Genomic DNA, 24,729 nt, shown 5'->3' on the forward strand with positions numbered 1-24,729 from the left:
GTATGCCATCGTTGGAGAAAGTAACCGGAATCTACAACACTGAATCTTTAAGTTCCAACTTACGAGATTTCTGAGCGAAGAATATTGTCTGAAAATAAACGCATGAGAATTACTGGAACTTGAGTCATTATCTGATATCCATTAAGATAATTCACGCTGAGGAATGAGAAAGGAGAAGATGGAGTGAATAGTACGAACAAGAGAAAGAGAAGAGGAAATATAAAGTAAAAGCACAAGAACAGAGAGGGAAATTCGTAAAGAGAAACGTAAGAAGAGAAAAAAAGGAAAAGAAAAAAATGTTAACAAACAGAAAAATTAAATAGATGTTTGGGAAAAGTAACGGCAGGAGGAGATGAAGAAAGAGGCCGGAAGATTAAAACATGAGGAGTTTTCATTTTTCATTTAAAATATTTTCAATGTTACTACATAAGCACATTGTTAGAAATTACGTAGCTCTTCTCAATTACTATAAACAGTTATTATGCATTCATAAACACATTGTTACAAGCTACGTAGCTTCCATAAAAATTTCTCAATGTGCACTCAGAAACACATCGTTAGAAGTTACGTAGCCTCTACAGTTAATATAAACATTCCTTAATGTGCACTGACATACAAATTGTTAGACGTTACGCAGCTTCCATATTTACTACAAACATTTCTTACTGAGCACTCGTAAACACATTGCTAGAAGTTACATAGCTTCCAAACTTACCATAAGCACTTCGTAATGTGCATTGATAAAAGAATTCTTAGAAATGATGTAGCTTCTACAGATACTATAAAAATTTCTAAATTGTCACGTGAAAACACATTGTTAGAAGTTACGTAGCTTCCACAGTTATTACTAATATTATTATTGTGGATAGAAAATAAATTGTTAAAGGTTTTGTAGCTTCCAAAGTTATTATAAACATTCCTTAATGTGCATTCATAAACATATTGCTAGACGTTATGTAGCTTCCACGGTTATTAAAAACCTTATTTATTGTGGATAGAAAATAAATTGTTAAAAGTTTTGTAGCTTCCAAAGTTACTACATATAAACATTCCTCAATGTGCATTCATAAACACATTGTTAGAAGTTACGTAGCTTCCACAGTTATTACAAACATTACTATTGTGAATAGAAAATAAATTGTTAAAGGTTTTGCAGTTCCAAAGTTACTATAAACATTCCTTAATGTGCATTCATAAACACATTGTTAGAAGTTACGTAACTTCCACAGTTATTACAAACATTACTATTGTGGATAGAAAATAAATTGTTAAAAGTTTTTTTAGCTTCCAAAGATACTATAAACATTCCTTAATGCGCATTCATAAAAACACATCGCTTGAAGTTACGTAGCCTCCACAGTTATTACAAACATTATTTATTGTGGATAGAAAAAAAACTGTTAAAAGTTTTGTAGCTTCCAAAGATACTATAAACATTCTTTAATGTGCATTCATAAACACATTGCTAGAAGTTACGTAACTTCCACAGTTATTACAAACATTACTATTGTGGATAGAAAATAAATTGTTAAAAGTTTTGTAGCTTCCAAAGATATCATAAACATTCCTAATGTGCATTCATAAACACATTACTAGAAGTTACGTAGCTTCCACAATTCTATAAAATATTATTGTATATTGATAAACCCATTCTTAGAGGTTAAGTAGCTCCCATTGTACCATAATATATATTTTTTTATTCTGGATGGATAAACACATTTCTAGAGAATGTCGTACATAGTTCCTCCAAAAGTTAAGCAATTATTATTGTGCATTAATATAGGCTACAACTTGTGAGAAGTTATGTAGATTTCATACCGGTAATTACTATAAACACTCCTTAATGTTCATCGGTAAGCACAATACTAGAAGTAACATAGCTTCCACAGTTACCATAAATATTTTTTGTGCATTAATAATCGCATTGATAGAAATCACGCAGCTTAGATAGTTGCTATACACATCCTTATTGTGCATCCAGAAACAAATTGCTATATGCAACGCAGCTCTTCCACAGTTACTATGACCAGTTAATATTGTGTTAGACGTTAGGCTATGTAGCGTCCACAATTACTATAAATATTTCTTATTGTGTATTATTAAATATCTTAATGTACATTGATAAACATATTATTTGAACTTACAGTACGATTCTTTAGTCCTGACAGCCGCCGGCAATATGAGCCTGGGTCAGGCGAGTCCATTTAGTTAAGCCAAAGGATGTTTGGGTTATTCACTCGCTTGCCTTCGGAGCGATCGGATGTCATGCGTGCGGTAAAGCGGTATGGTTCCAGTACAATTAAACTGTACCGCAATCCTTTACCGACAGCTCGCCCTTATCTCTAATCCGGAACTCTCCCCACTCCTCCTATTACTTCCCCTCTTTCGCGCCACTGAGCTGTCAGGACTAAATAATCAGTCTGTACATAGCATCCACAGTTACTATAAATATTACTCAATGTGCATTGATAAACACATTGTTAGACGTTACGTAGCTACCACAGTTACTATAAATATTATTCAATGTACATTGGTAAACACATTGTTAGAAGTTACATAGAATCCACAGTTACTAAAATATTACTCAATATGCATTGATAAACACATTGTTGGAAGTTACGTAGTTTCCACAGTTACTACAAATATTTCTTATTGTGCGTCATTAAATATCTTAATGTACATTGATAACGTATTTTTAGAAGTTACATAACATCCACAGTTACTATAAATATTACTCAATGTGCATTGATAAATACATTGTTAGAAGTTACGCAGCTTCCACAGTTACTACAAATATTTCTTATTGTGCGTCATTAAATATCTTAATGTACATTGATAACTTATTTTTAGAAGTTACATAACATCCACAGTTACTATAAATATTACTCAATATGCATTGATAAACACATTGTTAGAAGTTACGTAGCTTCCACAGTTACTACAAATATTTCTTATTGTGCGTCATTAAATATCTTAATGTACATTGATAACGTATTTTTAGAAGTTACATAACATCCACAGTTACTATAAATATTACTCATTGTGCATTGATAAATACATTGTTAGAAGTTACGCAGCTTCCACAGTTACTATAAATATTACTCAATGTGCATTGATAAATACATTGTTAGAAGTTACGTAGCTTCCACAGTTACTACAAATATTTCTTATTGTGTATTATTAAATATCTTAATGTACATTGATAAACATATTTTTAGAAGTTACTTAACATCCACAGTTACTATAAATATTACTCAATGTGCATTGATAAATACATTGTTAGAAGTTACGTAGCTTCCACAGTTACTACAAATATTTCTTATTGTGCATCATTAAATATCTTAATGTACATTGATAATCATATTTTTAGAAGTTACTTAACATCCACAGTTACTGTAAATATTACTCAATGTGCATTGATAAACACATTGTTAGAAGTTACGTAGCTTCCACAGTTACTACAAATATTTCTTATTGTGCATCATTAAATATCTTAATGTACATTGATAAACGTATTTTTAGATGTTACATAACATCCACAGTTACTATAAATATTACTCAATGTGCATTGATAAACACATTGTTAGAAGTTACGTAGCTTCCACAGTTACTACAAATATTTCTTATTGTGTATCATTAAATATCTTAATGTACATTGATAAACATATTTTTAGAAGTTACATAACATCCACAATTACTATAAATATTACTCAATGTGCATTGATAAATACATTATTAGAAGTTACGCAGCTTCCACAGTTACTATAAATATTATTCAATGTGCATTGATAAACACATTGTTAGAAGTTACGTAGCTTCCACAGTTACTACAAATATTTCTTATTGTGCATCATTAAATATTTTAATGTGCATTGATAAACGTATTTTTAGAAGTTACATCACATCCACAGTTACTATAAGTATTAATTAATGTGCGTTGATAAACACATTGTTAGAAGTTACGTAGCTTCCAACGTTACTATAAATATATATAAATGTGCATTGATAAAGACTTTGATACAAGTGATGTAGCTTCCAAAGTTACTATAAACATTTCTTAATGTGCAATGATAAACACATTGTTAGAAGTTACATAACATCCACAGTTACTATAAATATTACTCAATGTGCATTGATAAACACATTGTTAGAAGTTACGTAGCTTCCACAGTTACTATAAATATATCTAAATGTGCATTGATAAAGAAATTGATAGAAGTGATGTAGCTTCCAAAGTTACTATAAACATTTCTTAACGTGCAATGATTAAAACATTGTAAGAACTTACCTAGCTTCCACAGTTTCTATAAATATTTCTTAATGTGCATTGATAAACACGAAGTTAGAACTGACGTAGCTTCCACAGTTACTCTAATTATTTCTTAATAGTATGCATTGATAAACATATTGATAGAAGCTACGTATCTTCCACAGTCACAACAAAAATTACTTATTGTATATTGAAACACCATTGTTAGAGGTTATGTAGTTTCCACAACTACAATTAATATTTCTTATTCTTTTCTGACATTGTTTAAAGTTACGTAGCTTCAACAGTTAATGTAAATATTTCTCATATAGCGCATTGATAAAGACATTGCTAGAACAAAAATAGCTACGACAGTTACTATAAATATTTCCTATTGTGCATTTAAAAACCATTGTTAAAAGTTACAAAATTGCACAGAAACAATAAATATTGTTTATTGTGCATTGATAACCGGAATGTTATAAGTTGCATAGCTTCCATAGTTAATATAAATATTTCTTATTGTGCATTAATAAGAACAATGTTGGAAGATACGTAGCTTCCAGGGTTACTATAAACATTTCTTACTGTGCATAGAAAAACCGTTGTTAGAAATTACGTAGACTCCACAGTTACAATACATACTTATTATTGTGTATTGATAACTAAATTGTTATAAGTTACGTAGCTCCTATAGTTACTGAAAAAAGTTTCTTATTGTGCATTCATAAACACATTGTTAGAAGTTGCGTAGCTTCTTTAGATACTGTAAGCATTTCGCAATGTTCATTGATAAACACATTGTTAAAGGTTACGTAGCTTCCACAGTAACTACAAACATTCCTTATTGTGCAATGATAAACGCATTTTTATAGTTACGTGGCCCTTCCAGAGACACAGAAAATATTTCTTATTGTGCATTGATGAACGTATTTTTGAAGTTACATTGCGCTTCCACAGTTACAGTAATTATATTTTATTGTTGCATTGATTGACACATTGTTAGAAGGTATGTAACGTTCACATTAGTTACTATTCTTGCTTTGCGTTGTTAAACGCATTCTTATAAGTAACACATCTTCTACAGATACAAAAATATTTTTTAAAGTTCATTGGTAACACTTTTATAAAGTTAAATACCTTCCACAGTTACTATAAACATTTCCTAATATGAATTGATAAAGACATTGTAAGAAGTTACGTAGCTTTACAGTTACTATAAACAAATTCTTAATGTGCACTGATAAAACATTGTTAGAAGTTAGGTAGCTTTCACCGATACTACATTAATTTTTTACTGTGCAGTGGTACGTACATTGTTAGAAGTTAATAATTTTCAGTTTTACTATAAATATTTCTTAATGTGGATTAATAAACGCATTCTAAGAAGTTACGTAGCTTTCAAAACTTGTACAAACATTTCTCATTAAGCATCTATGAGTCCACACCTGTGGAGTAACGGCTAGCGCTTCTGGCCGCGAAACCAGGTGGCCCGGGTTCGATTCTCGGTCGGGGCAATTTATCTGGTTGAGGTCTTTTCCGGGGTTTTCCCTCAACCCAATATGAGCAAATGCTGGGTAACTTTCGGTGCTGGACCCCGGCATTGTCACCTTCATCTCATGCAGACGCTAAATAACCTAAGATGTTGATAAAGCGTCGTAAAATAACCTACTAAAATAAATAAATAAAATCATCTATGAGTACATTGCCCAGAAGTTACGTAGCTTCTACAGTTATAACAAAAATTTATTAATTTTACATTTATAAATACACTCTTAGAAGTTATGTAGTTTCCAGAAATACAAATAATATTTTCCAGTGTTCCTTGTAAACGGCATTGTTAGACGTTACGTAGCTCCTAGATGTAATATACATATTTCTTATTGTGTATTGATAAGTGTAATGCTAGAAATTACTTAGCTTCCACAGTACTTTAAGCACTTTTTATTTTACATTGAAAAATCACTGTTAGAATTTACATAACTTCTACAGCTATATTTCCAATTATTTATTTATTTATTTATTTATTTATTTATTTATTTATTTAACCCGGTAGATATAAGGCCATCAGGCCTTGTCTTCCCCTCTACCTGTGCACTGATAAGTACCTTTTCCAGAAGTTACGTATTTTCCATAGTAACTATAAAAGTTTCTTATTGTTCATTAAAAACCGAAATTACGTAGCTTTCACATATATTATAAACATATTCAACATGCATTGATAAAAGCATTATTAGGAGTTACGTAGCATCCACATTTACTATTAACATTCCTTAATATGGATTGATAAGTACATAGTTAGAAGTTACATAACTTCCACAGATAACACAAATATTTCTTAATGTACATTGATAAGTACATTGTTAGATGTTACGTAGTAGCCATAGTTACTATTAAAAATTTCTTAATTAACATTGATAAGTAGCCTACATTGTAAGTGGTTACGTAACTCCACTGATACTATAAACATTTCTGAATGAGCATTAGTAAGTACATTGCTAGAATTCACGTAGCTTCTACATTTACTACAAACATTTCTTAATGTGCATTAATAAGCACATTGTTAGGAGTTACGTAACTTGGACAGTTACCATAAAAATATCTTACTGTGCACTGTTAAGTACATTGTTGAAAGTTACGAAGCTTCCACAGTTGCTATAAAAATTTCTTAATGTGCATTGATAAGTACATTTTTACAAGTTACGTAACATCCACAGAGACTATTAACATTTCTCTATGTATATTGGTAAAAAATTATTACAGGCCACGTTGCTTTCACAGGTACTGTAAACATACATTAATGTACGTTGTTAAGTACATTTTTAGAAGATAGTAATTTCCACAGATAATATCGACATTTCTTATTGTGCATTGGAAAGGACATTGTTACAAGTTACGTAACTTCCACAGTTATTATAAAAATTTCTTTATGAGCATTGACAAGTACATTGTTAGAAGTAACGTAGCTTCCACATTTACTGTCACAATTTCTTGATTTGCATTGATATGTACATTGTTAAAAGTTACGTAACTCCCACAGTTACTATAAACATAATATAAACATAACATTAGCATATTATGCTAATGTGCATTGATACGCACTTTCTTAGGAATTACGTAACTTACAAAGATATTATAAACATTCTGAATATACAGTATATTTATAAGTACATTGTCGAAGATTACGTAGCTTCCACAATTACTATAAAAATTTCTTAATGTAAATATATAAGTACATTTTTAGAAGTTGCGTAACTTCCAAAATTACTGTCAAAATTTCTTAAAATATATTTTAAGTATATTTTTAAACTTACGCAACTTACAAAGATCATCTAAACATATTATACTCTGCATTAATATGTACAGCTGTCAAAAAAAAAAGTGGCCGCACTCGTGAACAGCGAATATTTTCAAAGTCCACTTCGGGTCGCGGCGATGTTACACGATGCATGTGCTTGTACAAGCAGTTCCCGAACTATGAAAGTGTTCCATGTCTGCGCCTCGTAGGCCAGCGGTAGAGTGCTTGTTTAGTGATTCAAAGGTTGTGGGTTCGGGCCTTCTTCAAGTTTTCATTTTATTTTTTAATCGTTCTTTAGCGATGTAAATGCTATTCAAATTATCATTTATATTCAGTTATCGTTCTTTATGGATATCACGTTATTTATATTTTGTTATCGTTCTTTAGAGATATGAATAAAATTCAAATCATCATTTGTATTCTGTTATCGTTTTATAACGATATGAATAACAATTTTTATTATTGTATCTCCAATGGTGGTTAGCCCTATTTTACATATGTATGTTAGGGCTATAGTTTCATACACAAAAAGATGAGCATAAAGAGAAATAGAAAAGAAAATTAAATTAGCTTACGCGATGTAAACAAAACATAAACAAACCGTAAATTAGGCATTGCGATTGCAAAATAAATATCAGGTATCAATTTGAAACATACAAAAACATTAACAACACACATACGTAACACTTCTATAACACAAATATGCAGCCTTCCGTACCATACATCATAAATTAATACACAATAGTCATACAAACACAATCAAACTATAATTACGACATTGCGACGACATCAAGCATCACATAACTGACTCACATACATAACAAATCAAGCATCCGTTACAACACATACACTACAACATAGTAACCACACTTTTCAAAGTTACAAATTTGGCTCCAAGAAGAATAAATAGGACACTGTTACTAATTACTATTCTTCTACAATTTCTTAAATATATCTGTAATAAATCTGTGAAATTCCGATATGAATAATATTCACGTTTTTTATATTGTTATTGTTCTTTAGCGATATAGATAATATTCAAGTTATCATTTATATTCTGTTTTCCTTCATTAGCATTACAAAATAATATTCAAGTTATTTATATTGTTATTGTTCTTTCGCAATATAAATAATCTGTATTTTATGTAAGTAATTATTATAACACAAATAACCATCCTTCTTTGTAAAATAGGTTATTTTATTTAGATAATTAAATAAGTATTATATAATATCTTATATTAATTAAACAAACCGATATTTATCATTTATATTCTGTTATCGTTCTTTAGTGATACTGTATAAATAATATTCTAGTTATTTATATTGTAATCGTTCTTTAGCGATATAAATAACATAAATTTAATATTAGGTTTGGAAAAATCCAGTTGCATAATACTGCTATTAGTTTTTCTTTTTGTATTATTACATTATACTATATTGAACCACAATAAAATGAAAAGGAGTAACGAGGAATTGAACCTGAGACGTTGACATCTAAATTCCGACGTTCGTCCGCTGAGCTACGAGGGCAAAAGTGTGGAAACATTTTCGGAAAAATTGGCCCAATCACACTCTAAGATTTTCTGATGATTCGTAGAAGCTAGTCCAGGATGCGGGGGGCAAAGGCTAATTGAGATTTCCCGGTCTCTGATCGGGTCAAACATCCTGATAGAATTAATATTTAACCCTTGCCGTGACTTTCGGTGAAGTCCGGAGGGCCCAATTAGTCAAATCCACTCTCCTCATCTCCATGCTTGGGTCCCCTGGAATTTAATAAGATGCGAAACAGATAGTGGTGTGCGGAAAGCAACGGGATGTTACCGCATTTAGGCCTATCCTTCCCAAGAAAAACTGCAAACATGAACAAAGGAAGCTTTTAATAGAAGAAGAAAGATCTTCTGCGGACCTCTGGAAAAAGAACTAAGGAAGAGACTAGTCAAGTGCTTTGTGTGGAGTGTGGCACTGTATGGGGAAGGAACATGGACATTACGACGAAATGAAGAGAAACGAATTTAAGCATTTGAAATGTGGATGTGGTGAAAAACGGTGCGTGTGAAGTGGACAGACAGAATAAGAAATAAAATTGTGTTTGAAAAAGTGAGTGAAGAAAGAATGATGCTGAAACTGATTAGAAAGAGAAAAAGGAATTGGTTGGGTCTCTGGTTGAAAAGAATAATAGAAGACATTAGGATATGTGGATCATATGCGGAGACTAAGAGGAAGGCAGAAAATAGGAAAGATTGGAGATTGCTGGGTTTGCAATGAAAGACCTGCCCATGGACAGAACACTTATGTATGTGGGTATGTTCAGAATGCCTTGAATATCGTGTCTAAGAACAGTCGCTATTTGCAAAGACTAGTCAATTCCATGCCAATTCGACTCCAAGATGATCGAGATAAGAGGAAGATAGACTAAATATTGAATTGTGGCTTTTTGTTTTGTTTTTTGAACGCTTAATTGTTTGAATGTTTTAAGGCCGACGCCAGTAAATTTGTTTTGTTTATGCCACGAAAGATATTTTTATTGAGAATAAAATCTTTTTTCTTTCCATTTGCAGCCACAATATCATAATGATAAAGTCATGGCATAATATATTAATGAACCTGATGTTAATTACTAAAATAATTGTAAAAGTGAAAGGAGCCATTATGTATAGTTTGTCTCTCTCAAAAACATAACAAAAAAGAACATAAAAAGCACGAGGTTGTAGTCGAACGCAGGACCTCATGAATAAGAGGCCTGAACGCTACCATTACGCTATCGAATCACAGAGAGAATACTTCAATTATAACTGTAGATATCAGGCAACGTGGTCCAACACCATGTAACATCGCCTGTCTCCGAATTATAGCGAAGATACCCGAAAGGAACTTTGTTCCAGGAGAGCGGCCACTTTTTCTTTTGACAGCTGTACATTGTTAGCAGTTACGTGCTTTCTATAGTTACTATAATCATATCTTAATGTGCAATGACAGTGACATTTTAAGAAGTTACGTAACTTCCACAGATGCTATAAACATATTTTAATGTGCACGGATAAGAACATTTTTTAGAAGTTACGTAACTTCTACAAATGCTATAAATATTTCTTAATGTGTATTGATAATTACATTGGTAGAAATTACGAAATTTCCACAGATACTATAAACGTATGTTAATGTGCATTGTTAAGTACAATCTTAGAAGTTGCGTAGCTTCCACAGTTACTATAAAAATTTCTTATTAGGTTTGATAAGTACATTTTTAGAAGATACGTAAATTCAACATATAGACTACTATGGAATATATACAGTAAATGTGCATTATTAATTACATTGTTAGATGTTACGTACCTTCGTTAGATAATATAAACATATTTAACATGCATTAATGAAAATATTGTTAGAAATTTACGTAGCATCCAAATTACTACAACCATTCCTTAATATGCATTGATAAGTATATTGTTAGAAATTACGTACGGTAACTTTATCAAATAATATAGGCATTTCTTAACGTATATTGAGTACATTGTTAGAATTTACGTAGCTTCCTCGGTATAAACATTTGTTAATGAGCATTGATAAGTACATTGTTGGAAGTTACGTAGACGTCACAGTTGCTATAAAATTTCTTAATGTGCATTGATAAGTACACTGTTAGGAGTTACGTAACTTCCACAAATGCTATAAACTATTCTTAAAGTTAATTCTTAAGTAGGCCTATAATGTTAGAAGTTACGTATCTTCCACAGTTAGTATGAAAATTTCGTAAGGTGCATTGATTAGTAAATTGAAAGAAGTTACCTAACTTACACAGATACTATAAATTTTTCTTAATGTGCATTGATAAGTTCATTGTTTCAAGTTACGTAGCTTCCACAGTTACTATGAAAATTTCATAATGTGCATTAATAAGTACAATGATTGAAGTTGCGCAACTTCCACAGATACTATAAAATTTCTTAATGTGCATTGAGAAGTTTTTTATTAGAATTTACTAACTTCCGGAGATAATATAAACATTTCTTAATGTTCATTCATAAGTACATTGTTAGAAGTTACGTACCTTCCATAATTACTGTAAACATTTTTTAATCTGCATTGATAAGTACATTCTTAGAAGTTACGTGACTCCCACTGTTACAAGAATTTCTAAATGTGTATTGATAAATACGAATACATTTTTAGAAGTTACGTAATTCCCACAAACACTATAAACATTTCTTAATGTGCATTGATAAATATATTGTTAGACATTACGTAGGTTCCACAGATACAGTAAACATATCTTAATGTACAATGATAAATATATTTTTAGAAGTTACGTAACTTGCACAAGTACTATAAACTTTCTTAATATATATTGACAAGTACATTGTTAGAAGTTACGTAGCTTCCACAATAATTACTAATAAACATCTTAATATAAATATTAAAAAGTACATTTTTAGAAGTTACGTAACTTCCACAATTACTGTAAAAATTTCTTAATGTGTATTAAGAAGCTCATTTTTAGAAGTTACGTGACTTCCACAGATACTATAAACATATCACATTCTTCATCGATGTGTAGCTACATTGTTACAAGTTACGTAGATTCCACAATTACTCTAATCATATCTTAATGTGCAATGATAAGTGCGTTTTTAGAAGTTAGTACCTTGCATAGATGCAGTAAAGAAATCTTAATGTGCCTTGATAAGTGCATTTTTAGAAGGTACGTAACTTCCACAAATACTATCAACATTTTTTAATGTGTATTAATAAGTACATAGTTAGAAGTTACGCAACTTCCACGGATACTATAAACATATATCAAAGTGCATTGATAAATGTATTGTTAGAAGTGTCGTATCTTCCAAAGTTACTATAAAAAGTTCGTATTATATATTGATAAGTACTTATTTACGAGTTACTTAACGTCAACATACACTATAAACATATATTAATGTGCATTTTTAAATGCATTGTTAGAAGATATTTAGCTTCCACACACACACACACACAATAAACATAACTAAATGTGCATTGATAAGTACATTTTTAGAAGTTACGTAACTTTCGCAAATACTATAAACATTTCTTAATATGAATTGTGAAAAGCCTTTTTAGATATTACGTACCTTCCGCAATTACTGTAAACATTTCAGTACCTTGTTAGAATGTACGTAGCTTTAACAATTACTATAAACATATCTTAATTTTTATTGATGAGTAAATTGTTAGAATGTACGTAGCTTACAGAGATACTATAAATATTTCTTATTGTGCATTGGTGAACTAATTGCTGTAAGTTATGTAGCATTCATATTTACTATAAATATCTCTTATTGTACCTTGATAATCACAAATTTTATGATTTATGTTGCTTCAAAATTACGCTAAATATTTCATATTGCGCTTTGATAGAGACATCGTTATGTTATGTAGCTTCCACAATTAATTACAATAAATATGTATTATTGTGTGTTGATAGACACATTGCTAGAAATTACGTAGCTTCCGGAATTACAATAAATATTTCAGTATGAAGATTCAGTACGTATTGCTAGAAGTTACGAAAATTTCAGAGTATTTGTAAACAATTCATATTATGCATTCATAAGTCCTTTGTTAGAAATTACGTAAAGATTCATGTTTATTAAAAATATATCTTATTGTGCCTTCATAAACGCATTGATACGTAAGTTCGACAGTTGCAATAAATATCTCGTAATATGCGTTGATAAACATACTTTTGTAAGTTACGTAGCTTCCCTAATTACACTAAATATCTCTTATTGTGCCTTTATAAAGATATTATTATAAGTTACGTAAGTTCTTCAATTACAATAAGTATTTCTTATTGTGCCTTGATAAACATATTGTTATAAGTTACGTAGCTTCCACAATGACAATAAACATTTCAATTTTGCATTGACAGACACCTTGCTAGAAGCAACGTAGCTTACACAGTTATCTAGAAACAATTCTCATTGTGCATTAGTGAATGAATTTTTAGAAGTTACGTAGTATTCACGGATATTTTAAATATTTCTTATTGTGCATTGATGACTACATTGTTACAAGATACTTAGATGTTACACATTTACTACAAAGAGTTATTGTTGCGAATTGGTAAACGTATTATTGGAAATTACGTAGCTTGCACAGTTCCTGTAAACTGTTATTGTGCACTGATAAATACAATGTTAGAAGGTAAATTTTTTTTTCTAAAGTTACTATATAACACTTCGTTATAAATTATGTAGCTCTTCCACAGTTACTGCAAACAATTATTATTTTGCATCGATAATCTCAGTGTTGGAAGTTACGTTGCTTTGACTCTCACTATAAACATTTCTCATTATGCATTCGTATAAAAATTGTTAAAATTTACATAGGTTCCACAGTTACTACGAACATTTCTTATTGTGAATTGATAAACGTATTCTTAGAAGTTACGAAGCTATCCCACATTTACTATTAACGTTTCTTTATTGTGAATTAATAAACACATTGTTAGCAGATTCGTAGCTTTTCCACATTTACACAAAACATTATTTATTTTGAATTGATATACGCATTTGTAGAAGCTACGTAGCTCTTCCACAAATGCTATAAACGTTTATTATTGTGAATTTATAAAAACATTGTTAGAAGTTAAGTAACTCTTCCACATTTACTATAAATATTTTTATTGTGAATTGATAAACGCATTGTTAGAAGTAACGTAGCTCTTACTATAAACATTTTTATTGTGAATTGATAAAAGCATTTTTGGAAGTTACGTAGCTCTTCCACATTTAGAATACATGTTTTTTTATTGTGGATTGATGAAAGTATTGTGGGAGTAACATAACTCTTCCACATTTACTATAAAAATTTGTTTATAGTGAATTGATAAACACATTGTTACAAGATTCGTAGTTCTGCCACGTTTATAAAAAACATTTTTATTTTAAATTAATATACGCATTTTCAGAAGTTACATATCTCTTCCACATTTACTATAACGTTTTTCTAATTGTGAATTGATAAACGCATTATTAGAAGTTACGTTGCTCTTCCACAAATGCTGTAAATATTTATCACTGTGAATGATAAACACGTTGTTAGATGTTACATGGCTTGCCCACGTTTACTATAAAAATTTGATTATGAATTGGTAAACGCAGTGTTAGAAGTTGTTTAGCTCTCCCATATTTACTATAAACATTTTTTATAAATGTTTTTTTTTGTGAATTGTTAAACGCAATATTAGAAGTTACGTAGCTCTTCTACGTTTATTATAAACATTTTTTATTGTGAATTGATATATGCATTGTTGGAAGATATTTAGCTCTTCCGCATTTACAATAAACATATTATTGTTATTGTGAATTGATAAATGCATTGTTAGAATTTACGTAGCTTTTGTACATTTACTATAAACATTTTATATTGTGAATTGATAAACGCATAGTCAGAAGTTACATAACTCTTCCACATTTACTATAAATATTTTATATTGTGAATTGATAGGCGCTTTGTTAGAGGTTACGTAGCTCTTCCACATTTACTATAAACCTATTTTTATTGTGAATTGATAATCGAATTGTTAGAAATTACATGCCTCTTTCATTTTTACTATAAACATTTGTTATTTTGAATTGATAAACGCATTGTTAGACGTTACGTGTCTCCTCCACATCTACTATAAACATTTCTTATTGTGAAGTGATAAACGTGTTGTTAGAAATTATGTAACTTTTTCACATTTACTATAAACATTCTTTATTTTGAATTGATAAAGGAATTGTTAGAAGTTACTTAGCTCTTTCACATTTACTATAAACGTGTTTTATTGTGAATTGATAATCGAATTGTTATAAATTACGTGCCTCTTTCATTTTTACTATAAACATTTGTTATTTTGAATTGATAAACGCATTGTTAGACGTTACGTGTCTCCTCCACATCTATCATAAACATTTCTTAGTGTGAAGTGATAAACGTGTTGAAAATTATGTAACTTTTTCACATTTACTATAAACATTCTTTATTTCGAATTGATAAACGCATTGTTAGAAGTTACATAGCTCTTCCATATTTACTATAAACATTTTTATTGTTAAGTTGATAAAGGTATTAGAAATTACGTAGCTCTTTCACATTTACTATAAAATGTTTTATTTTAAATTTATAAACGCTTTGTTAGAAGTTACGTAGCTTTTTCACATTTACTATAAGCCTTTTTCTGTTGTGAATAGGTAAACGCATTATTAGAAGTTACGTGGTTCCTCCACATTAACTGTAAACATTTTTAATGTGATTTGATAAAAGTGTTATTAGGAGTTACGAAGCTTTTACAATTACAACATTTATTATTTTGCATTGATAAATTCATTATAGAATTTACTTCACATCCACAGTTATTATAAGGATTTCTTATTTCGCATTCATAAAGACAATATCACAAGTTAGTTAATTTCAATAGTTACTCTATACATTTCGTTTTGTGCATTCGTAAGCACATTTTTATAAGTTACTTAGCTTTCATAGTTATTACAAGCATTTGTATTGTGCATGAAAATACATTGTTCCACAGTTATTATAAACATTTGTTATTGTGCATATATAAATACATTCTTTTTTAATTTACGTAGCTTGGACAGTGGTTATAAACATTTATTATTAACTTAAATAAACACATGGTTTTGAGTTACGTAGTTTCCACAGTTAGTACAAACTTTTCTTGTTGTGCATTCATAATCACATTGTTATAAGTTACATAGTTTCCATACCTATTATAAACATTTCTTATTGTTCATGCACATATAAACATAGGCCTATTAGTGAGTGTTGCGTAATGTGCATCATTTTTATTAACTTTTGTTTCCTTGCAAACATAAATAAATTGTTAAAATTTAATTAGTCTTTTCAACGGTTACCGTAAACTTTTTTTTATTATTCATACTTAAGCGAACTATTATGTTGTTACGCAGTTTGAACTGTTACTGTAAAGTGTTCTCATTTTGTATAATTAAACATATTGTTGAAATTTATGTTGAAGTTTCCTGCTTTAGGTAATAAAACTGTTCAGAAAAATTTATTGCATGGTTTATTTGTATATAAACATGGTTTCTTATCTTGAGCTTTTGATCCACCTCTGCGTTACGAAACTCCATATTTCTGTACGGGGAGGGGTAGTATGTGTGTTGTGGGCTAGTTGTACATACTTAATACTCTTCCTTCTGCCGTCTATTGTACTGGGTTGTGACCCCATTTCGTTCTTTCTTCTTTGTTAATATATTTCAGTTTCTTTGGTGTGTCGAAACAACTGGATTATCTGCTTAAAACTTTTGCTGTTTTTTCATTAGGTTTTGTGTGTAACCTTTGCAAGTATGAAGTCGATCATGAATATAATTTTGTTTTTTAGATAGGATGGTACACACACAGACAGACACACACACACACACACACACACACACACACAGAGTACATAGAAGCTAATTCGAAATCAGTTTTATTCGTACGTGAGAAGTTATACCTACCCATGCATTAGAATATATTATGATGAACTTGGGGATGTAAGTGAAGACGTAGGTGAGTCCGAGAATCAGGTCGCTTAGAGCCAGCGATAGAAGGCAGCACTTGTAGAGAATACGAAGTTTTCTGTGTAAAAAAAAAAACACAAATTTCACACACAAAATTCTTGAAGGCTGTGACATTTATCATGACAGATAAATTTCAAGCAATTTTAATTGCGAATAAATTTAACTAGCGAAACCAAAATCCCTATATGGTGTATGTTAAGCTGCTTATCCATGAAGCGAGGCTGCCACGTGAGTCATCCCTCTCGGCAGCCTCTCTTGTTGTTTGCCTCGCGGTTTTGTACTTCTGGTAGCGAGGCAACAACGCTAAGCGGCATGAGACACTAGTTTAGTGCGCGGTGATTGAGACAGTTAACATCGGGTTGAGTGACAGAATCTTTACCAACGAACAGCCCACACGCAGCTAGTTAATCACTGCGAGGCACCTTTGGTCGCATTCAAAAACCGACTGGAATTGACTCACGGATGAGTCAGCCTCTCACCCTTGTGGGACGAGGTATCCACTGAACGATGAAAGCATCTTGAGAGAGAGAGAGAGAGAGAGAGAGAGAAGGGGAGGGAAGGAGTGAGAGGGAAAGAGAGAGAGAGAGGGAGAGAAGGGAAAAGGGAGAGAGAGGGAGAAGGACGAACTGAGATATGGATGAAAAACACACAGCCAAATGCATGTTGAGATACCTCCAAAACCATCTTGCAGCGCACGGATGAGTCACAGTTGACGTACGACAGAGCCCATTTAGTATAATTTATCTCCCTTAGATTGTTATTGTTTAGTCAACTGTCCGAAAACACATTTGAACATCACAAGTGCACCACTTATGAGGCGAAATGGAATTTAAAAAACGGTATTTAGCCCCTTTGAATAGATAAGTGAACATAGGAATTAAAAATTGAACAGGAAAACAAAATGGATAAAAAATAGGAAAAAACTGATTGGATTTATCATGCAAGCTGCAAGGACGATGGAAGTATAGTAAAGCTAGAAAAAGATGAAGTACCAATTGGTAGACGGGTATAGATCGAAGCACAGATGGAAGAATAATCTAGAAGAAATTTATTGAAGTAGAAGAAGAAGAATAGGCAATATGCCTATTTTTGAAGAAGAAGAAGAGGAAGAGATGAAAAATGGTCAGCGAGCAATATGTCTTCGTAAGGATATGGAGTAACTGGGCAATCATTGATTCATTATAACTCGCCAGACAATCACTCGCTTTATTCTGTTCAATAGAGTAACATTGATGAAGAATGTTACGTAGAACTATGCAATCTCAATCTTTTGATAAAGCTACTTCTTGGTTTTGGCTAATGGTGTTTGTCTTAATGACAACAAGATTCAGAGTATTTTATTTTCGTTGCGTAGAGAGGTATGTGATAATACTCTTCAACATGTTAAACTCTTGGGTGTTGTTCTTGACTCTAAGTTGACATGGGAAGGTCATATTAATGACCTATGTGTTAGATTGTCAAGAGTAATCTATTTATTAAGGAGACTTAGATACCTTGTACCTAAAGAATTTCTTAAAACCTCGTATTTTGCTTTTTATAATAGTGTTATTACTTAAGGTATTCATTTGTGGGGAAATTGTCAGAAAATTGATCAAGTACTTCTTTTGCAAAAAAAAAAAAAAAAAAAAAAAAAAGAAAGAAAAAAAAAGCAGTAAGCATTTTGACTGGTTCTGATTTTGATGCTCACTGCAGACCTTTGTTTATTTCTGAAAGAATTTTAACTGTTATGAATTTGTATATTTTCCATTGTTTGATTAAAATTAAGCCAAATTTAAAAAGTTATTATCCACATAGCGAGATTCATCATTATAGTACAAGACATAATTATCACCTTGTGACCCCTAGGGATAGATTAGCCAAGTCTAAACAATTAAATCAACTGTACCTTAAGAATACGGTGATGATGACTGCTATGTTTCCGACGAACGAGATGATAGCCAGAATAGAGCCCACCGATAATAGTGCAAGTCTCTGATCTTCAGGGAGAACCTTCAGCTTTTCATCTTTTTCCCAATACACGTCCAAATCGTACGTTTCATTTTCGATCTGAAACACACATAACGACACCTAAGAATGAAAACCTCGTAAGTCGACTTTTTTTTTGAAAATGCGATTTTCACTCAAATTTATAGGAAAGCCCATGCTCTTATGGTCTAAAATTGCAAAATTTTCGTTTTTATTTTTTTTCCACGAAAAAAGAGAAAAATTGAAAACCACGTATTTCTTTATGCTTTAATTTTAAAATGAAAAACGCGTATCTCTAGTCATTATAGAAAATCCGACTTACGAGCCATCTATTTGAATGTGAAAACCTTGTATGTCGAAATCATATAGAATTTACGACTTACTTGCCATCTATTTAAATGTGAAAACCTTGTATGTCGATTTTTTGCTCTCCTGTAAAATTGAGAAAATTAGACATACGAGGTTTTCATTCTTAGGTGTCGATAAGTAATTAAGAAGATTTCATAAATAAATATGTAGCTATTTATTATGATATTCGAGAAATTAAATAATTTTTGTTAACACAGTGACGTCATTAATTGCAGTAGGCCTTGGATGGCTGAAGTTATTGCGTGTTTAGAATTAAATTAAGTAGTTCCGCATTCAGTCACACTTGATAAAAAATATAAGGAAAATAAATGGATGTGACATAATGAATCCATTAATATTCGTACACAAATGGGGACGATTAATGAATGCGAGGAGTATAAAGACAGAAATAGTTAATTTAACATAAAAAAATTCTATGTGGTATTAATTTCCAAGTGAATCAATTTTCTGTAATGAGAAACTATTATTCATTACAATTTCAGTTATTTATAGTCATCTTGATGTGTGAATCGTTTCTGCTATAAACTGCATCGTTGTTTCGAGACTAGGTCTCACGGATGAGAAAGCAATTACAAAGTGATTAACGAGAAACCTGGCTCCTTCTTGTTAAAATAAATTCGGGGAGCAGAAAGGCAAATAAAAAAAAAAGCAAGATTAAAATTTTGTTTCGAATCCCAAATAGCCTTACAATCCCAAACATGTACATAATAAAAATCACGAGCAGCATAAATATTTCATACAATTTTAAGGATTCGATGAATCCCCTGTTACTTGCATTAGTTTTATTTATTTCAAAGAAGGTAGCGCAGATTTGCATAACATATACATCACTGTAGGTACGTTAACAGAAAACCACAGTTCAAGTCACACAGAGTTTGTGTGCACTCAAAGTTGGGTTTCTGGCGCCTTGTCAGCCCACTTGAGTTGTATCGATATAAAGGGAGAAATTAGGACGGTGTCGGGTGTAGTTCCTGGGTAGCTCAGTCGGTAGAGCATTCGTGCGCTAAGCGAAGGGTCCTAGGATCGATACCCGGTCCCGGAACAATTTTTCTCTTGAAATTATTCAATGTAGCCTAGAGTTCATTAACCAACATGAATCCCACATGGTGAATCTCTATGTATCATATTTTGATACGGTTTCTGTATATTTTAAAACAAATAATAGCTGTAATATAATATTTACAGCACCACTACCACTACTAATAATATTACCACTACCACGACCACCTCGACCACAACTCAATTATTAAAATGTTTCTTCCATGATACAGTTTACTATGTCATCTATCCAACATTTTTGAGTAATGTTAGAAAAATATTATTATTGTTATTATTATTATTATTATTATTATTATTATTATTATTATTATTATAATATTATAATGTTTCTCTAACAATATTTCTTCCCATAGGCTGAGCAACGTATTATGATATTGCTACTCCTTGACTACGATAATCTAAACCCAGAAATTTGCACTTAAATTCCTTCGAGTTCAATATTATTATTATTATTATTATTATTATTATTATTATTATTATTATTATTATTATTATCATTATTATTATTATTATTATTATTATTATTATTATTATTATATTCTACAAGTTTCTGCGAATTTTTGCTTCTGAATGTGCCTATGTAGATTAAACTAAACACAAGCATTAAAACAGAAATATTTCCAATCCCTCTCGTCCACATACAGTACTCACATCGTAGTTTAATAAAAAAGACTTTGATATGTTGATTTAGTTTTAATTGTCTTATCTTGTTTTTGTAAAAATATACATATTTAACAATTTTACACATTTAAATAGTAGTCGATATAACACATTCAAATACAATTTTTGTATTTTTTCTAAACGATAATTAATGTGGCAATACAAGTGGTATACGCATTTGATTAACAGTATCCATGTACATTTATTTTAGCGTAGTACGATATGGTTACATAACTCAATTCCAATTAAATATGCCTATTTGAAATTTTTGATTTTAATTGGTACACTAAAGTGTCTTACCGTTTTTAATGTTTTTTTTTTTTAATATTGATATCAACAATCTATACTTTGATTTTATGCAAAAATCTTTCACTGCAGTTTTTATGCAATGTTTCTTCACAATATATCTCTAATTACCAATGTCTGAAGATGCAAAACTAGAATGGCAAAAACGTTAAGAATTTAAAATATTTACTTACTTACTTACAAATGGCTTTTAAGGAACCCGAAGGTTCATTGCCGCCCTCACATAAGCCCGCCATCGGTCCCTGTCCTGTGCAAGATTAATCCAGCCTCTATCATCATATCCCATCTCCCTCAAATCCATTTTAATATTATCCTCCCATCTATGTCTCGGCCTCCCTAAAGGTCTTTTTCCCTCCGGTCTCCCAACTAACACTCTATATGCATTTCTGGATTCGCCCATACGTGCTACATGCCCTGCCCATCTCAAACGTCTGGATTTAATGTTCCTAATTATGTCAGGTGAAGAATACAATGCGTGCAGTTCTGTGTTGTGTAACTTTCTCCATTCTCCTGTAACTTCAACCCGCTTAGCCCCAAATATTTTCCTAAGCACCTTATTCTCAAACACCCTTAACCTATGTTCCTCTCTCAGAGTGAGAGTTCCATTGTTCTGGTACAATTTCCTTTTCCCAAATAGCAAGTACAAGTTTATAAATTTCGTTATATAATGCACTTCCACCCTCTTGTATTAATTCTGCTGGAATTTTAAAATACAATGTAAATTTATAATTGCATAATTTTCATTAAAGATAAGCCATATGATTGAATACTGTTCTTTTTGATTTTATTACTTACTTACTGGCTTTTAAGGAACCCGGAGGTTCATTGTCGCCCTCACATAAGCCCGCCATTGGTCCCTATCCTGAGCAAGATTAATCCAGTCTCTATCATCATATCCCACCTCCCTCAAATCCATTTTAATATTATCTTCCTACCTACGTCTTGGCCTTCCCAAAGGTCTTTTTCCCTCCGGCCTCCCAACTAACACTCTGTATGCATTTCTGAATTCGCCCATACGTGCTACATGCCCTGCCCATCTCAAACGTCTGGATTAATGTTCCTAATTATGTCAGATGAAGAATACAATGCGTGCAGTTCTATGTTGTGTAACTTTCTCCATTCTCGTGTAATTTCATCCCTCTTAGCCCCAAATATTTTCCCAAGTACCTTATTCTCAAACACCCTTAACCTATGTTCCTCTCTCAGAGTGAGAGTCCAAGTTTCACAACCATATAGAACAACCGGTAATATAACTGTTTTATAAATTCTAACTTTAAGATTTTTTGACAACAGACTGGATGATAAAAACTTCTCAAACGAATAATAACAACAGGCATTTCCCATATTTATTCTGTGTTTAATTTCCTCCCGAGTATCATTTATATTTGTTACTGTTCCTCCCAGGTGTTTGAATTTTTCCACCTCTTCAAAGGATAAATTTCCAATTTCTATATTTCCATTTCGTACAATATTCTCGTCACGAGACATAATCATATACTTTGTCTTTTCGGGATTAACTTCCAAACCTATTTCTTTACTTGCTTCAAGTAAAATTTCTGTATTTTCCCTAATCGTTTGTGGATTTTCTCCTAACACATTCAAGTCATCCGCATAGACAAGCAGCTGATGTAACCCGTTCAATTCCAAACCCTCTCTGTTATCCTGAACTTTCCTAATGGCATACTCTAGAGCAAAGTTAAAAAGTAAAGGTGATAGTGCATCTCCTTGCATTAGCGCACAATGAATTGGAAACGCATCTGACAAAAACTGACCTATACGGACTCTGCTGTACGTTTCACTGAGACACATTTTAATTAATCGAACTAGTTTTTTGGAAATACCAAATTCAATAAGAATATCATATAAAACTTTTTTGATTTTATTACTTGAATTTATTGGAATTTTCAAAATGAAGTGAAAATTTCCAGTACTTGTTACACGCAGGGTTGTGAAGTAGCAGGTGATATTGACAAATATAAATAATTCATGGCGCAAGATATTTCGTAACTGAAATACATTTTATTAGTTACGTCATGAAATCTATCAGTCACCATTTAAAATACAGTAAGTTATTGGTGTTAGCAACTTTACTTAATAAGGAAACTTACGATATGCCAGCAGGTATCGGAATCCATTTCTGTACGTCCTGCCTGAAATAATAAGTAAACAGAATAGGGTAAAGTTGCCCATTTCCGTGATACCACTAATTCCGTGATGCTTTTTTAAAATTGAATGTCAGTCAAAGCTCTGCAGTTCGACCAAAGCACCAGACATTTTTCTCGAAAGAGTGCATCTTTCGCCTACTTTTGAGAGATCGGTGAACTTCATAGCATTATATCCAATCCCGTGACATTCAGTAAAAAAAAAAAAAAAAAACGTATCACGGGATTAGGAGCATCACGGAATTAGGCAACTTTACCCTATTAAATTAAATATTTTGCACAAATATGTCTTATGAGAAGAGAAAATTACATTAACAAATTTCTTTCACAATTCAGAAAGGCCAGAAATATACATCATAGCGAGAAAAATTTATATCTGTCACCCTCGAAACTTGTAGTGTGATATAATACTACTCACAGCAACAATGTCGTGTTGGTTTCTGAATGCGTGCGCCATGTTGAACCTTATTAATTACGCGTTGATTGAACCGGCATTCTGACAGCAATAATTACTCTGGCGATTCATTCTGTGGCTGGACAGATTCACAGCAAATCAGATACTGGCGATAATGCCTGTATTGTGACCACAATAACCAACCTCTCAGTAAACGTGAATTCAAAGGAGGGAAAAAAGTGGTGGGAGATATTGTGTAAATTTCTCATCAATCAAACGGGGTGACAGCGCCTGTTGATTTACAGCAGGTTATTGGACAAAGCTTGAGATAACTTTACAGTAAGTGCGCATGTACAGTTGCACTGCCCTTGAGAATAACTGTTTTCACGAAATTTAAGTCGGGGACTTCAACATTTCCATCTTTACAGGCCATGATTGTTTGGCCAAACACCTGCATAGAATTGGAATATATCAGTCCCCTAACTGCCCATTGTGCAACTCAAACCAAGAAATGGATTCGGAACACCTCAAAATCTGTGCTTCACTGCCTGACCATGATAATATCTTTGAAAAATATTGGAGTGCAAGAGATCAAATGACTTTATTGTCAAACGCCTGGCATTAGAAAACAACAACATTTCCGTCTTTGTGGCATATATGATTAAAGTAGATTCTTCAGCAGCACACTTTAACATAAATTAGTAAAA

At 31.6% G+C, this 24,729-nt stretch overlaps 1 protein-coding gene across 1 annotated transcript in view; it reads right to left on the reverse strand.

Moving 5' to 3' along the window:
* LOC138712196 (cholecystokinin receptor) overlaps nt 1-24,263 on the reverse strand; it is a 35,455-nt gene extending 11,192 nt beyond the window's left edge. Inside the window, exons 1-4 of the mRNA XM_069843708.1 lie at nt 24,047-24,263; nt 23,575-23,616; nt 18,993-19,153; nt 17,045-17,165 (exon numbers count right to left, since the gene is read on the reverse strand). Coding sequence (XP_069699809.1) covers nt 17,045-17,165; nt 18,993-19,153; nt 23,575-23,616; nt 24,047-24,085 — 363 coding nt within the window. The 5' untranslated portion in view covers nt 24,086-24,263. The remainder of the gene's footprint in view (nt 1-17,044; nt 17,166-18,992; nt 19,154-23,574; nt 23,617-24,046) is intronic.
* Between the last annotated feature and the right edge of the window lie 466 nt (nt 24,264-24,729).

Source organism: Periplaneta americana, chromosome 13, assembly GCF_040183065.1.
Source record: "Periplaneta americana isolate PAMFEO1 chromosome 13, P.americana_PAMFEO1_priV1, whole genome shotgun sequence".
Classification (NCBI taxonomy): domain Eukaryota; kingdom Metazoa; phylum Arthropoda; class Insecta; order Blattodea; family Blattidae; genus Periplaneta; species Periplaneta americana.